General features: G+C 46.1%; 1 protein-coding gene across 21 annotated transcripts in view; it reads right to left on the bottom strand.

Annotated features, from left to right (window-relative positions):
- TRAK1 (trafficking kinesin protein 1) overlaps window positions 1-14655 on the bottom strand; it is a 183427-nt gene that overhangs the window by 53796 nt on the left and 114976 nt on the right. For 3 of the 21 annotated variants that reach the window (XM_026000947.2, XM_026000949.2, XM_026000951.2), the window contains exon 1: window positions 13975-14411. The exons of 12 other annotated variants lie outside the window; for them this stretch is intronic. In XM_026000947.2, coding sequence (XP_025856732.2) covers window positions 13975-14038 — 64 coding nt within the window. In that variant the 5' untranslated portion in view covers window positions 14039-14411. Of the gene's footprint in view, window positions 1-5475; window positions 6001-13974; window positions 14433-14655 lie in introns of those variants that run through there. 6 more of the 21 variants (XM_026000945.2, XM_072726561.1, XM_026000948.2 and 3 more) reach the window with 5 other exon arrangements.

Raw genomic sequence — 14655 nt, 5'->3', positions numbered from 1 at the left:
CCTGGCCACAACCATAACGGACATAATTCTTACAAATGTCCCATGTCCCCTCCCATCTGGGCTATGTAGGTCCCGTGAAGGCAATGCAGTCTTATTTGGGAACCAACACATAACTGATACTCAAAAAACAATAATAATAATAAAAAGGAAGATTCTGTTTTCTCCCAGACCAGTCTTTGGAAAAAAAAAAAGGTTCATGTCTAACTAACACCCCAGAGAGGGGTGAAAACAAGGCCCCAGTGTATATTTTGTCACCCCAAGATAAGCAAATGTCCTAGGGAATCACCTCCCCTTTCCTCCCAGCTTCCTGGGGGGTGGGAGTGCGGCAAGAGAGAGAGAGAAGCCATCTAGAAATGGGCCATATCAAGTCTAGTGTGGCACAAAGAGATAATGAAGTAGGAAACTGCTAAGAAAGAAGCCGTGTTAAAAAGAAAGGCATCAACTCATAAGTAGCAGTGGTCTTAAGCCAGAAAGCAGATGGGCGGACTTCCTTACTGATTTCCAGTTAGGGCTCAACACCTGAAAACTGCCCTTTGTGCCAAAGACTGATGTGGCCACTCACATCCTGGCAATCAGCAGCTACCTCTGAGGACAGAACACAGGCTCTCCTGCAGCCGTGGGTTCAGAAAACCAAAAACCCCAGAGGATTCCATACACTCTTTTCAAATGCCGCCAGCTGCCAGGAATCGGGTAAGGAATCTTGCAGTTGGGTAACAACCTCAGGAGCGTCCAGATGAGGAGAAATTACGAGATCAGGCTTCTTTGGGCACTCCCTTGAGAATGTGGTGCGAATCTGCCACACAGGAAACGATAAGGAAGTGACCACAAAACTTGACTATCTTCGCCAGTGTTTTCCTGGTGGCTGGTGCCAACACCCTGCTGGGCGCAGAGGGGGCATGATCTGCAACCCCACTCCCAGCGGCATGGAGATGTACCCCCTGCCTGCTCTCGCCCTGAGGCAGAGGGTACCGGGACAAACAAGCAGAGCCCTCCTCTGAGAATGCCACACAGCCCAAAAGTGCTTGAGGTCAATTCTGTTTCTGCACTGTTCAAGGCCTCCGTGGCCAGAAGACACAGAGCTCAGACATGTTCTCTGCAGAGGACAGTGAGAGCCAAGCTGCCTCTCGCAGCTGCCTGGTGTGAGCAAGCTGCTTCTCCTGGAAGCCCGGTCACCCTATGAGCACCCACTCTGTGCGTTAAAATGATTAAATGAGATGATGCCAGGAAGGGCCCTGAACTCCATCAGCTTCATGCCTGGGTGTGGTGGAAGGCAGTCCCCCAGGCAGGGTGACATGGGTGGAACTCTGGACAGGACAATCTAGCTGGGCCTCAGTTGCTTGGACTGCAAACGGGAATAGCATTTATTTCAAAGGCTGTTTTGAAGGTTGAAGGGTGACATTACAAAGTGCCTATCACCCTCACAAGGTGACTGGAAGAAAATAAACGTCTCCTGTATTCACAGGTCTCAGAACAATCCAAATATTAAATCCGTCCTTCAGCTGTCAACCAAAAGCACTTCTTTCTTTTTTTTTTTGGTTTGTTTTTTGTTTTTTAAGTTCTTCTTGAAATTTTTTTTAAAGATTTTATTTATTCACGACACATACAGAGAGAGAGGCAGAGACACAGGCAGAGGGAGAAGCAGGCTCCTGCAGGGAGCCTGATGCAGACTCAATCTCAGGACTTCAGGATCACGATCTGAGCCAAAGGCAGACACTCAATCACTGAGCCACCCAGAAGTCCCCAGAAGCACCTCTTTTAGATCAGTTAGCAGGGAAGAAAACCACCAAAACCAGCTCAGAATCCAGGGAACAGTTATGGCCACATCCTGCAAATAATTTCATTATTCAAGAGCACTTCTCTTCCACACACACACTTGCTCCCCCTTAACTCAAGACCCAGGTGGTGTGACGGTGTCGGAGAAAAGCAAGGTCCTGCCCAGCAAGTGGCTTGCTCTGGGACACAGGACTGGCCACAGAAACCAAACCTTCCAAAGCAACCTCTATCTTGTGATCTATGCCCCAGATTTCCTTCAGGCTAGAAGCCCGTCCCATGAATTTGATTTTACAAAGAAAACTGAGCATGTTGGCAATAAACTGTTTTTTTTTTTTTTAGCCTACTGTCTTGAAATTATTGACAATTCATCCCTATAAGAGAGCTAAACTTTTTTTTTTTTTTTTTTTTTTTTTAGGAATTATGTATTTATTTTAGAGAAACAGCGCATGTGCAGTGGGAAGGGGGAAAGGGAGAGAGTCCCAAGCGGACTCCACACTAAATACTGAGCCTGATGCAGGGCTCAATCTCAGGACTCTGAGATCATGACCTGAGCTGAAAACAAGAGTCAGTTGCTTAACTGACTGAGCCTCCTAGGCACCCCACGACAGCTAAACATTTTACTAGAGAAAGGAAGTAGGTAGTAGGGTGGGAAAAAAAACCAAAAGAGAGGAGAATGTAATCCTAAGATGGCAAATACAGAGCAGTGCCCACTTGAATATGATCATAAAGTAGGGACATTGTGTTAGGGGATGTCAACAAAAAGAAGTCACCTCCAGTTGACCTGTGAACTGGACTCAGGTATTTGGAGGCTCCCCTTCCCTGTCCTTGGAATGTGAGTTCAGCTTGCCTTTCCTGCTCCCAGAGGCAGCTCCAGGGACTCGGCCTTGAGAAGATAATGTGGTGTTGAGAACACCTGCATGGTATGCGTGACTGAACCCAGTTAAAGCCTCTATATCAACTTCTAAGGTTTGGCAGGTGGGTGCCAGATCCACTCTCTTGTTACCACCCAAGATAAGCCTTGTATGAAAGTTCTCTTTGCTTATTAAACATGTCACCTACCAATCTGGAGTGGCCTGCCCTCTTCATCAAGAAGAGGAGTATGGGGGCGGGTTTCAGATTACACCAGGAACCTCCACAGGGAGTTGCAAACCAACACCCATGGTTATCTACGAGATGTGGACCAGCACAGGACAATGTACATTGGAATCAGCTGGAGGGTGTGTTAAGACCCAGTCTGCTAGGCTCCACCGCAGGGTGTCTGGCTCAGCAGGTCTGAGGACAGGGCCTGAGAATGTGTATTTCTGACACAATCCTGGGCAATGCTGATGCTCCTGGGAAGGGACCCCACTTTGAGAACTGTTAGCATAATGGTTAAGAGCAGAGGGCCCTTGAGCCATTCTACTCAGGATGAAATCACTTACTAGCTCTGTGACTCTGGACAAGGTCACTTAAGCTTTCTCTTATAAACCTATAAAGTGGAAAATTATAATAGCACTTAACCTCATTTAGTTGTTTTAAGGATTAAATGCACAAATTCACATAAAGTACCTAGAATGGTGCCTGGCACACACAGTAAGTACACAATAAACACTGGATCTCATCATCATCATCTGGCTCACCGTTTGTTTGTTTGTTTTTCCTTAAAGTTAAAAATACGGATATAGGAAATATTTGAAATACAATTTTTTTTTCTTCTCTTGACTAGGCTATAAGACACTGCTCCAGAATCTTGTGTAGCCTTTAATTTAGAATCATATGGTTCAATGACTGGTTTCTCAAATCATCTTACTAATAAGCTCTATGGCGACTGCCCATCTCACACTTTCATATGCACGGGAATCTCCGGAAGATCTTGTTAAAAGGTGAGTTGTGACTCCATGGGCCTGGGGCCTGAGAGTTTGCAGCACTAACCAGTTCCCAGGTGATGTGGGCACATGGGCTACATGCTGGGTTGCACAGTCATAAGGAACATTAGCTGATCCAGGTAAACCCGGGCTGGTCCTGGCTCCACAGGAGCACATGGATACCTTTCTCCTGAGCATTTCCAGGAACCTGACTAATGCATAGTCTCCATCGGCCAGCCACTCCTCCTTTTACCCCCACTAGCTCCTTTGCAAAAGGACCAGGTGAAGCACCAGGCCTCAGCATGGAGCCCCCTGGCTCTCTTCTGGCTGTTCCCTTTCCCTGCTTTCTCCAGTGCAATGTTTTTAACTTCCTGTAGGTGAAACGTTAGTATTATCAGAATAGAAACCTCAAAAGAAAAACACTTTTGGTATACAGCTGATTATAAATAATTTTTAAAATAAAAGTTGAGACATGAAAATAAATCGTCACAGAGCAGAATTTTGAGAAGGTATTCAGATTGTTTTTACCCGAGACCTAAAGAACACACTTGCAGTCACTGCTTAAACATCCAGTTGTACCCCCAAAATCCCTTGCTCTGGGCTGTGAGTGAAAGCCACATTAGCCCAACTAGGAAACTCACACCAAGCTTTTGGGCCTATCATTAACACCCTCCGACTTGTCCAAAAACAGCATCCCTCTGATAGAACCCAATGGTGGGTACTCAGGTGATTTCAACATCAGCCCTCATACTTTTATATTTGAAATAATCCTAGGGGCAACTGGGTGGCTCAGTGGGTTAAGCATCCAACTCTTGATCTCAGCTTAGGTCTTGATCACAGGATTGAGTTCAGGCCCCACACTGAGCTCTATGCTGGGGATGGAGCCTTCTTTAAAAAATTAAAAAAAAAAAAAAAAAAAGAATAACCACTTTGGGGCACCTGGGTGGCTCAGGCAGTTAAGCATCCAACTCCTGATTTTGGCTTGGGTCATGATCCTGGCATCAAGTTCCACACTGGGCTCCATTCCCAGCAAGAAGTCTGCTTCAGATTCTCTCTGCCCCTTCCCACACCAACCCCCTGCCTTGCACACGCTCACTCATTCTTTCTCAAATAAATAATCCTTAGGGACTCCTGGGTGGCTCAATGAGTGTCTGCCTTTGGCTCAGGGTGTGATCCTGGAGTCCTGGGATCGAGTCCCACATCAGACTCCTCTACCTGTGTCTCTGCCTCCCTCTGTGTATCTCTCATGAATAAATAATTAAAATCTTTTTTAAAAATTCTTAAAAAATCCTAAGTTTAAAACAAAATCCCTATTTCAAATATGATTTTAAAAAAAATAAATGCCAGCACAAAAACACACTTCATTTAATAATGACTCAGTCTCTTGCCCACTAATTTACCCAAACCCATTCAGTCACAATAAAACAACTAAACTTCTTAAAGCGGAGTACTGGAATGCTTTAAAAGGGGAAACAAACAAACAAAAATCCCAGACAACTACAGATATTTGCAATAATGTGTATGAATTGGTTAAGCCACAGGAGCCAGACAAAATAATGCACATTATTTGATTCCATCTACATAGAACAAGAACAAAGGAGCAAACAAATCTAAGGTGACAGAAGCCAGGACAATGATCTCCCTCCTGGGGTACAAGGGGACTTCTCAGGGCACTGGACATGCTGCATGTGGTTTTACGTGGGGGTTATTATTCAAGCCATTCACCATGGAAGATCTGTGTAGTTGAAGTTATACCTCAATAGGAAAATAAAAGAGTGCTGTGAGATGAGTAAAACAGCCAGGCCTACTTAGACACTAACAAGTAAAGGGTTAGATTTGAACAAAGTACAGAATTTACCCTCTTCCAAGAGGTCCAGGCTTTCATGTCGCTCACAGGTGGGCTTCCTCTCTTCATCCTGGTAGTCATATTCAAAATACCCTTCTTCCCTTCCCACATCGCTCAGGGACATTGCTGAAGTCACCCCAAAGCCCAAACATTGCCCTAAGGGGCGGTTCTTGGGGTAGCTCCCAGCTGTCTGCCCAGAGGAGCCATGGGAACCAGAGCTCCTGGGGTACACGCTGGGCCCTGGACGGGGCAGAGGACATTCCCTGGCTGAGCTGGAGTGGAGGGTGTGCACAGGGCCATCGGCCCAGCGTCACACACGACAGACCCGGAAGGGGGTGGCTCCTAGAAGCCAGGGGAGGGCCAGGGTGGGGCGTGGCAGGAGAAGCACCTGCCAGAATGGGAATGCCCTGCCTGCCCCAGCGTGACCTTGCCAGGTGCTGTCGACTCAGACAGGAGGCAGGCAGGCAGGTGTAGGACTTCAGGTAAGCTCTCCACCTCCAGAGTCTTCTCCCTACTTTTCCTCCCCCCAGAAGCAACGAGGAATGGTAGCTTCCTGGAAGTTTCATAGCAACTGCACAGGGCAATACCAAACAAGCCTTAAGCAGGTACACCTGTCGAAAGGTAGGACTCCAGCAGAGGAGCTGCCCTGGTGAATCATTGCCCAATGCCTCCGATGAGAGAATTTTGGTGTGTGTTCTGAGACCAATCTGACTTTTTTTTTAAAGATTTATTTATTTTGAGAGAGAGGGAGCATGAGCAAGGGCCATAGGGGCAGAGGGAGAGAGAAGCAGACTCTCTGCTGAGCAGGGAGCCAGACATGGGGCTCGATCCCAGGACCTTGGGATTATGACCTGAGCTGAAGGCAGACACTTAACTGACTGAGCCACCCAGGCGCCCCTGAGACCAATCTGAGTAACAGCCTGCCACAGTGCTAAACAGGGAAGAAAGTGATCATTCTTATTACTAGCAGAAGGGAAAAAAAAAAAAAAGGCAGCAACTACTACCTGTTTTAAGCTTAATTCAGTCTTTCTTTGGTAATACATTGCATTTGCTCTTTTTAAATCTGCATTTTATAACCCGCACTCTCCTCCTAAATCTGTGTTGTATACAGTCAGATTTATAAATTCTAATTGCTAGGATAAGGAGGAAAAATTCTAAAGCCTAAGAGTTTACACTGTTGCCTGGAAGAAGAATCCATGGTTTAATTGCGTATCTCAATACCAATTCCTCCGGAGTGTTTGATTTTTGCCTTTAAAAGTGAAAATGGCAGGTTCTTCCATCAAACCCACTGGAAGGTGGCCCCGAGTGCTGGCAGCTAAGAACTGCAGCACATTCCGCAATGTCTGTGCTTCAGCTGCTTCCCAGCTACACTGTGGCAGGTCTCCCAGTTCCTAAGAGCCACACCAGGAGACGTATTCCACCTCTCTGCTGATTTGCCTCCCCTAGGTAACCAAGAGGGAGGCTTTGCACAGAGGCAAGACCATCATACAGAAGTCTCTGCCCAGGTTCAGGTGATAGTTCTTATTCATCTTTGGATCCTTAGGGCTGAGGATCCTGTTTTGAGAGCTAAAAATGTCTGCTACCGTGAATTGCTACCTCCATAAGAATGTAAGATCATATGAGTGCCTCAAATAGAAAACCAGAACAGAATAAAAATGCTATTTAAAAATAAAACCCTAGAGACATATGCATTGTCTGGTTAATATTTTGGAACCTGAAAAATGATTATTACATTTTACAACGTTAAAGATGGGTTCTTTATAAAAAGGAGGCTTAGCAGAATTCAGTGGCAGAGGGTTTAAAATCACATTTTGAAAATCTGCATAAGTTTTAAATACAATGTTTATGAGGACACACACTTGGGGAAAAATGCCATTTAATCGCAATAAATAGGATCAAATTAGACTTAATTCAATTCAAATGACCATAAGTCTGAAGCCCTGGCAAGGGAATGAGGGAGGGCGGGAGGATCTCCACCTTGTGCATTATTCATTCAGCAAATATCAGACTGACTCTAAGATGTGTAGGATACTGTACTCGGCCACGGCGTGTACAAATGAAAACAAAAGCTGATCTCATGTATTTGAGAATACTCTCAAGTGATGACTCATAACCAAGTTGTTTATACTCAGCTTTTAACTCGAATCTAGGCTATCCTTAACAAATGATGTCCAAATCTGTATATATTATATAATAAACATTTAGGACATGGCATTTTGAACACCAAACCATCCTACACTCTTCATGGCACCCCATATTTCTGGGTTTAGTCCTTCAGGATATTCCCTGCCTCCTACTCCAAATCTCTCCTCTGTGCCCTCTCCCAGGGATGTTAAGGAATTCTCAAACCTTATCCACATGTGCATTCATTTCAAGGTTAAAGGCAGAGACAGGCCAAAAAACAGCTTCTCTGACAGAGCAATTTCTTCAAAAGCCAGAGCCAAGAAAGCCCAGGAATTCCTGTGCCAAGTGGGAGATCCTGGACCTCTGGATACGAAGCCCTTGAGAAGGAGCTTGGCCCCAGGAAGAGCCAAGTAGCAAGGGTGTGTGCTGTCCTAGAGGCAAGGACCAGACACTGGGGCTCGGGCAGGGGGGCAGAGACTGAATTCTGGACCATCCCTAGATACACTGCACAGGAAGACCATAAGTGGAAGGTGTCACCTCTTGCAGGGTGGAAGGGCATCCTTCCTGTGTGTCCCTCTCCAGATCTACTCAATATACCATCAGAGAAGTCACTGCCCCAATTTCTAGCAAAAGGAAAAAAAGCTCTACCATGCACTGTCCCAAGAGTGGCCAAAATCCACTGGGGTTATTTACATTCAATTTTAAATTAATTAAAATTAATAAAATTAAATAAAATCCGGGGTACCTGGGTGGCTCAATTGGTTAAGTGCCTGCTTTCAGCTCAGGTCATGATCCCAGAGTCCTGGGATGGAGCCCCAAGTTGGGCTCCCTGCTCAGCAGGGAGTCTGCTTCTCCCTCTGCTCCTCCCCTTCTGCTTGTGTTCTCTCTCGCGCTCTCTCTTGCTGTATCTCAAATAAATAAAATCCTTAAAAAATAATAAATTATAATTAAATAAAATCCAAAATTTAGTCATGTTCACCACATTTCCAGTGCTCCAGAGCCAGATGTGGCTATTGGCTACCATACTGGACAGCACAGCACAGCTCAGAGTGTTGCCACTATCAAAAGTCCCACTGGACCGCAGCCCTCCAGAGGGTACCTCCCCGTTTCAAGATGTGAGCTGTACACTTCCTGACCTCCATGGTCTGTGCCTTGTCTGCCGCCCCTTGCCTGCACCTGACCCCACCGCACCCTCCTGCCACCATTGTCCTTCTGCCCTCTTCTCCCAGTGCCATCCACTGTGCAGACTTCTCCCAGGGCTTCAAGCACCTCCCCTCCTTCCACTTCTTGGTTCCATTGGAGCAGAGCAGCCATTTCTGAAGGTCAGGATCCAAAGACCTTGCTTCTACAATTTAAAAAAAAAGGGGGGGGGCACATCATGCTCCAAAACCCGGGCTCTGGGCTTGCATCTCCACCTGAGAGAGGGCATTACTGCTACTTTACCAAAGCCACTTACAGAACTGACAATTACATTATGCATTTATAATTAATTCCTTTTTTTTTTTAAGATTTTATTTGAGAGAGCGCATGCACTCATAAATGAGCAGGGTGATGGGGAGAGGTAGGGCAGAGGGAGAAGCAGACTCGCCACTAAACAGGGATCCCTATTCGGGACTCGATTCCAGGCCCCCAGGATCATGACCTGAGCCGAAGGCAGACGCTTAACCTACTGAGCCGCCCAGGCGCCCTACTTATGTTTTTTTAAAGTCACTTTTATAGCCATTCAGAAGGGCGCTGCGTCTGGAAAGGGAAAAGCCATCTGCCCCTTTTGAAGGTGCATCCCCCAATAAACACCAAGTGAACAAATGACAGCCTGTTTGAGTTGTTTGACACGAAGTGCAGGAACATTAGAAAATCATCTCAAAAACCTAGGAACAGCTTTTCAACTAGTGTTTCAAATACCTCCAGCAAAATTTTACTTCCAAATTAGCCAAGCCTCACTTTGGGGTGCCATTTTGGGGGTCCCTGCAATCAAGCGAGTAACAGCACCTGACTTTTCACTGTGGAGTAAGAAGCCCAAGGAACAAGTCCATCAGCCGTCTACTAGAGCATTCCCAGGGGAAGATCAATATTAGCATGAGCAAGACCATCCCCCCCACCAGACATTCACATCTACAATGTTGTACTGCGGGTAATGAGGGTGCCAGGTTACAAAAGAAACTGTAGCAAAAAACAGGTAGTAGTAAAGATACTACTATATCTTGTTCAAAATGCCACTTGTCTTCTAAAAAGGATTTTTTAAAATATTTTATTTATTTATTCATAGAGACAGAGAGAGAGAGGCAGAGACACAGGCAGAGGGAGAAGCAGGCATCATACAGAGAGAGCCTGACGTGGGACTCGATCCAGGGTCTCCAGGATCACGCCCTGGCCTGCAGGCAGTGCTAAACCGCTGTGCCACGGGGGCTGCCCCTAAAAAGGATATTTAAAAAGAATTTACCAACTAGACTATCTCTGAGACAATAAAATTAAGCACTGGCCTAGCACATCACCATTTACGAAAAGTTTTTACAGCTGACCTTGAACTGGGTTTGAACTTCGATAAATACAGTACTGTGAACACGTTTTTCTCTTCCTTAGGATCTTAATAACATTTTCTTTCCTCTAGCTTACTTTATTCTAAGAATACTATATAAGAATACTACATATTATACTATACTTACTATAATACTATACTAAGAAAAATACAACATACAAAACGTGTTAATCAACTGTTTATGTTCTTGTCAAGGCTTTGGTTGACAGTAGGCTATTAGTTAAGTGGTGAGGAAGTCAAAGGTTCCACATAAATTTGCATCGTGTGTGTGGGGGCGGGGGGTTGGTACCCCAAACTCCCATGTTGTTCAAGGGTCAACTGTACTTTATATTCCTTACACTCTTCACTATGCCTCTTGTCAGTGTGGCTATCCCCATTTTCCAGATGGTGCATCTGACTTGACAGAGGCTCACAGACATCCCAGGATGTGCCCAAACCACAGAGCCATGCAGAGTGAAAAGTGAGCCTCAGAAACTCCAGGCCAGCGCACTTTCTGGCGATATATGTACTTCTAGAGTCATTATAGAAGGACATGCTCTTTCTTTAGCTTAAAGACATACACTTGACCCCAAGTCTCTTTTTTTTTTTTTTTCCCAAGTCTCTTTAAATATTAAAAAGGCCTCAGTTTTTAAAAGCATACTTTAAAAAAAAAGTCATCAGCATAGCCAAAAAGGAACATGAAATTCTTTAACAGACCTAAAGAATGATTTTCCAGATCCCTGTTCCTGGGGCTGGTCTCCACTGACACTGGCACAGTTTCTCAAACACACCTGATGTAAAGAATCACCTAAAGTATGTGCTAAAATTTCAGATTTATCAGGACCTCTCTGGGTCTGGAGTAAAGCTGAGAATCTTCTTTTTAAACAACTGGGTGATTTTCACAATCCACCAGGCTTTAGAGGCAGGACACATCCAATGTAGGCAGCCATGACTCCATCTGACACCATAGTTTAAACAGGAGGCACTGGTTTATCTGCACAAATTCTGCGAAGGCCATGCTACATGTGTCGAGAGCTGGCTGTTTCAAATCTCTAAAAATTACTTGAAGGTAATGGGCAACCAACCCCCCTCCAGTTTCTTATTATTCTAAGTCCCTGCCCCATGCCCCTTGTTACACCCTCTGGGGGTCTTACTGTTGTTGTTTGGGGGATGGGAAAGATAGTAAGATTCCATAACTACCACTGATAAGAGGGAAGGATCCGGTCATTCAACACAGAATGAAGCTCTCCTACACCTCCAGAGATAAAAGAAAACAGCAGCTATTTTTTTATTCCAGTTTTAAAAGAGGGATCCTCATTGTCCTGCCATCTATACTCCCACCCATACGTGTATTACTTTTCAGTGCTAACCCTGCAACTGATGCGTGAGTCACTAACTCGGACATAAATGATGATTTTGCATCTTTTTCAAAGCATTTGACTCATCTTTTGTTATTAGCATAGAAAGTTCCCTAGAAGTTTCCCTCATTAAAGATTCAAACGCCAAATGATAAGAGAGACAAAGCAGTGCTGTGTGTCTACTACCTGGCCACCTCACCAGGTTGGTCGGGTCTGGACGATGAAAGGGCTATTTCATTTGCAATTTTATAGACGCAGGCACGTATAAACAAAGGCAAACTGCATTTCCAGACTAACTGTAGAGGCCAGGTAAGAACTCAACTGGTCAGAAATGAGTAAGCGAGTTAACCACAAAATTAGCATTTACTTGAAATCCCAATCCCCTGGGTTTCCTAAACTAGATGATTTTTGGGTTTCTGTCCCTTTTATTCTGTTTCGCTATTTTTAAAACCCGGATTATGAAAACGCCAGTTGTCCCAGTAAAGTCTGTCCCAATAGCCTTTCCCCTTCATCCAAACTGGAATGGAGGGTCATGGCAAGTATTTCGCTCAACATACATTCAGACAGTAACTGCAATCAACACTAATTTACCCTTGGATAGAGAAGTCGCTTCTCCTTCCATTTTCCTTTCCGTTGGAAGAAGAGAGATCTGGCTGCCTCCAGGCCAAAAGACTCAACTGAGAAATGGCTGGGTAAGAAAGTCCATCTGACAGACACCCAGATTAGAGTCAGCCAGCCTCCTCTCACCCCTCAGACTGCCTACCACAAGCCACTGGCTTTATCCCCAAGGACGAGGGTATAAAGAGGGCTGGATGGTGTAGCAATTGGGTCAAGATAGTAAGAAACCTTCCTCCCCCACTTCTAGGAGGGATCCGTGGGAGCCACAGCCACACCCAACCCATCCACAGCCTGGGACAGGCTCTGTGCAGAAACTAATCCTCCCCATTCCAGTGATCCACCAAGGAGGTCCATACTCCAAAAAGTTAGGGAGGGCTCAGTGAGTCACTATCACCACGGAAACTCTTAAGAGTTCAGTGACAGTTCTGATAGCATCCCTATCATTGCCTCTTGGAGTGGGGTAACAGGACAGGAACTGGCTTCAAAACAACGTATCCAAACAAAGAGAAGGATTCAGTCACCTTTTCCCCTGAAGACGCTTGGAGCTGCCCACCACCACCATTACTCAGGATATTTTAAAATGCACAGGGACTCCACCTGACACCATCTTCACCTAAGGCTGGGGGGGCAGTGGGACTCACCAGGGGAAGTTTCTCAGCACGTTTACATACCCATTCACCCTCTCCAAGAAAGTCTCTTGGTCCCTCCCCTGTAGCCCTGGGTCAAGACAGAAATAAAAAAAAAAAAAAAAAAAAAAAAAGACAGAAAACAGCAGATAAGAGACAATTATGTAGTTCTTCAGCTTACTAATGAGGCCAGCTCCCAGCCTGCTACATCATTCAGGTTAATCAAATGTGGTCATGGTTAGGGCAGTCTGAAACTCCCGATTCAATTAAAAAACAGTTCCCTTATCTATTAGTGGTTCGTGTGGGGCTGGGAACATACCATCATCAGGGAAGAGACCCTCAAACTGTACATATTAATTGTATTCTTTTCATGTATGTGTGTGTGTGTAAGAGACATGTGATTTGAGGGTTATTTTGAAGAAGAAATTAAAGATGACAGATTAACTGTGTCATACACGATTCTGATGCCCAACACCACAGGAAGCCCTCTCCCGTGGCCTCTCTGAGAATGCACCTCGGTGCTATTGCCATGTACCTGAAACCTCCCGAGACCTGTCCAGCTCAGTCTCCTATGGAATGTGCCACACCCTCCCTGCACAAACTGAGCGGGTGACAGAAGGAGACAGTCTCTCCTTGCCCCTCCCAACATCTCCCCACCCCCATCTCTGTGGGATCCCACAGGCAAAATTCATTTGAATTGCCTGCTGGGTGGGAAGCTGCTTCTTCATTTTCTCCAGCCTTCCCACATTTACCCCCACCCCCACCCCCACCCCACCACGTCTGGGTTCAGGGAAGGGAGGATTTTTCCAGGCCTGCTGCCAACAGTTCTGAATATACTATTCCCCAACCCCGCCAATAGCACAGAGGTCACTGAACACATCTCCCCCTTGCACACACACGCACACACGCACGCGCACACACACACACACACACACACGCATCAACACCACGCTCACGCCTCACCCCAGAGAGAATTCGATCCAAGAGAAGTATGATGCTCATAAGCCCTGCATACCAATACCATCAGCCCTTCTGAGCAAAGACCGACTAACGGCAGAGGAGGATCCATGACCCTGCCCACCTGCCATCTCCTCCACCTCCACCGTGCCTTCAAGCCTGTCAGAGCCATGCATGCCTGCGGCAGTGTGGGTTCCAGTGCCCCCACCTCCTGCCTGTGTCCCCACGAAAGGTTTCAGGACCACCACCCCACCCCGGAGGGAGACAATGTCCCTCCACATTCCTGCTCTGTTTTGCAGGGAGCCATAATTACCGTCCGAGCATTCTTCATAATACCAGTCTAGTTCATAATAATCCGCTTCAATAAATTTCTGCATAGTCAGTATTCTTGCAGAGGAAAGAACGGACTTCACAGCGCCATCAACATCAAGTAAAACACTGCCATGCCTCCCTGCCCTTCCAGAACACTGGGCAGAAGAGCATCCCGAAACACACCGGAATTAAGCTGTGCATTCTTAATGACAGTCTGCAGCCCAAACAGAAAAGAGGCAGTGAAAAGAAGAATTCTGGTGGGGCGAGGACGGGAAGAGCAGAAAGGGAGGCAATTTGCAGAGCTCTCGGAGCCCCCAACAGCCCTGCTAATAAAGCGGCAGTGGCCAGCAGCCCTGAATGGGAGTATCCGGAATTGTCCTATCCAGACGCGAGGAGGGTGACGTCAGGGACACACACCACCACCCAGAGGTCTCACTCAAGCCTCGCCTCCTGCTTGCTGCTCATCTTTCAATCTAACAGTTGCCATAGAAACTGGCCATCTCTGAAAAATGATGCAGAGATGGAGGCAATGTCTTCCAAGAATGCTGGGAGCAGGGGCTGAGAGGTGCCACCCAGGGAGAAAGGAGGGTGCGGGCCAGGGGGCCTCGCTACCATGGTCACTTCCAACAAACATAAGGACAAGAATATCTGCTCGCTTCTGGGCCACTCACTGCACAGTCTG

The sequence above is a fragment of the Vulpes vulpes genome, chromosome 11 (assembly GCF_048418805.1).
Source record: "Vulpes vulpes isolate BD-2025 chromosome 11, VulVul3, whole genome shotgun sequence".
Taxonomy (NCBI): Eukaryota; Metazoa; Chordata; class Mammalia; order Carnivora; family Canidae; genus Vulpes; species Vulpes vulpes.
Note: the sequence above shows the minus strand (reverse complement) of the source record. Positions and strands in the feature narration are given on the sequence as shown.